At 44.4% G+C, this 1,443-nt stretch overlaps 1 protein-coding gene across 1 annotated transcript in view; it reads left to right on the top strand.

The window, feature by feature from the left end:
- The window catches only part of ap1s3a (adaptor related protein complex 1 subunit sigma 3a), a 4,629-nt gene extending 3,192 nt beyond the window's left edge, over positions 1-1,437 (top strand). Inside the window, exons 4-5 of the mRNA XM_008301870.1 lie at positions 743-880; positions 963-1,437. Coding sequence (XP_008300092.1) covers positions 743-880; positions 963-998 — 174 coding nt within the window. The 3' untranslated portion in view covers positions 999-1,437. The remainder of the gene's footprint in view (positions 1-742; positions 881-962) is intronic.
- The last annotated feature ends 6 nt before the right edge of the window (positions 1,438-1,443 follow it).

The raw sequence follows: 1,443 nt of genomic DNA, 5'->3' as shown, positions 1-1,443 counted from the left end.
GTATATGGATGCACAAACATTACACCTGCACTCAGTGTGACTGTTGAACACCTCAGTCCAAATCCTGGTCTGAGGTCGGACACAGATGGCGGCTGATCTGTGAGTCTGTGCTGCAGTTCATCACACTGGTTGTCTGAATCAGAGCTCTGTGCAGTCGTGTTAAGTTCACTTAAGTCCTGCTAACATGACCTAAAGTGCACAAAAGTACGTGTTTGCATTTGCTCAAGTGGATTTCTTAAAAACGCTGTTTCCGGTTCTGTCCTGATGGTTTTATGCTCATGAAGACAATAGAGTAGAGTTGATCTGCAGTGACCCGGTTCTACATCATCTGTAGTGAAGCTCCCCTCACATGTGAGACTCCCTCTGGTGTCCATGAGGTTCCCCTGCTGAAAAAAACACCTCCAAGCGCTCCTGGCTCGATTTACAAGACAGCCGCACTTCCTTATTTACATGGAGCCAAACAATGAGAGCGACAGGCTGTTGTTTGTTGTATGTATTGTAAAGCCCCTGGAGGCAAATTAGTCATGTTGGGCTACACCAATAAAAACAGACCTGACAGACAGCAGGTTGTAAACTACACATGTAACAGGAACAGAGCCTTTAGTGAAAACCTGTATGCCTGTGGTTTCATTAAAACTCTCCCAAACAGTTTATTTCTTTCTGACCGTGTGCGGTCGGTGAGCAGAGAAGATGATGACCTTCCTCCCTCTGATCTGATAGATGGTGAATTGCTCTGTTTCAGGTGTGTGAGCTGGACATCATTTTCAACTTCGAGAAGGCCTACTTCATCCTGGATGAGTTCCTGCTGGGAGGAGAAGTCTTAGAAACCTCTAAGTTCGCCGTGGGTGCGACTATGGAGGAGGCTGACACACTGCAAGAGGTAACGCAAGCTTTAACAATCCTCCAGGTTTTGTGATGACTCATGTACGAACTGTGTTCACGCACTTCTTCTGTCTCCGCAGACGATGGAGGAATATATGAGCAAACGTGCCTACTGAGCCGAGACAAGACACGGACGCTTCGCATTTCAAGACATGAAGCAAAAGGTTCATTACTCAGAAATATTTTTGCTGACAAATGTGACTAGTAGTGACTCATTTGGCACAGTGCTGCGGTTTACAGATGCCTTTTTACGTCTTCTATTTTTTAACCTCGGAGCTGAATGATGGGAGGTGTGACTAATCAGAGCCTTCATGATATCTAAGTGCACTTTTTTTTTACGTGGTATGTTTTTGTAACCCCGGTGCGTTGACAGACAGACGCATTGTGTGATGGTGAGTAAATTGAGAAACACTCCACAGTAAGGAAAAAATAAAGTCAATGCTTTATTTATCTCAGGTATGTCACATATGAACACATTTAAGAAAGAATTACCAAAAAACACAAGTGAATCTAAGGGATCCAACACTGATTCTGACTGAGTGTGTGTGTGTGTGTGTGTGT

This window comes from Stegastes partitus, unplaced genomic scaffold (assembly GCF_000690725.1).
Source record: "Stegastes partitus isolate 25-593 unplaced genomic scaffold, Stegastes_partitus-1.0.2 Scaffold1723, whole genome shotgun sequence".
Taxonomy (NCBI): Eukaryota; Metazoa; Chordata; class Actinopteri; family Pomacentridae; genus Stegastes; species Stegastes partitus.
This window is presented reverse-complemented; position numbering and strand designations above follow the sequence as displayed.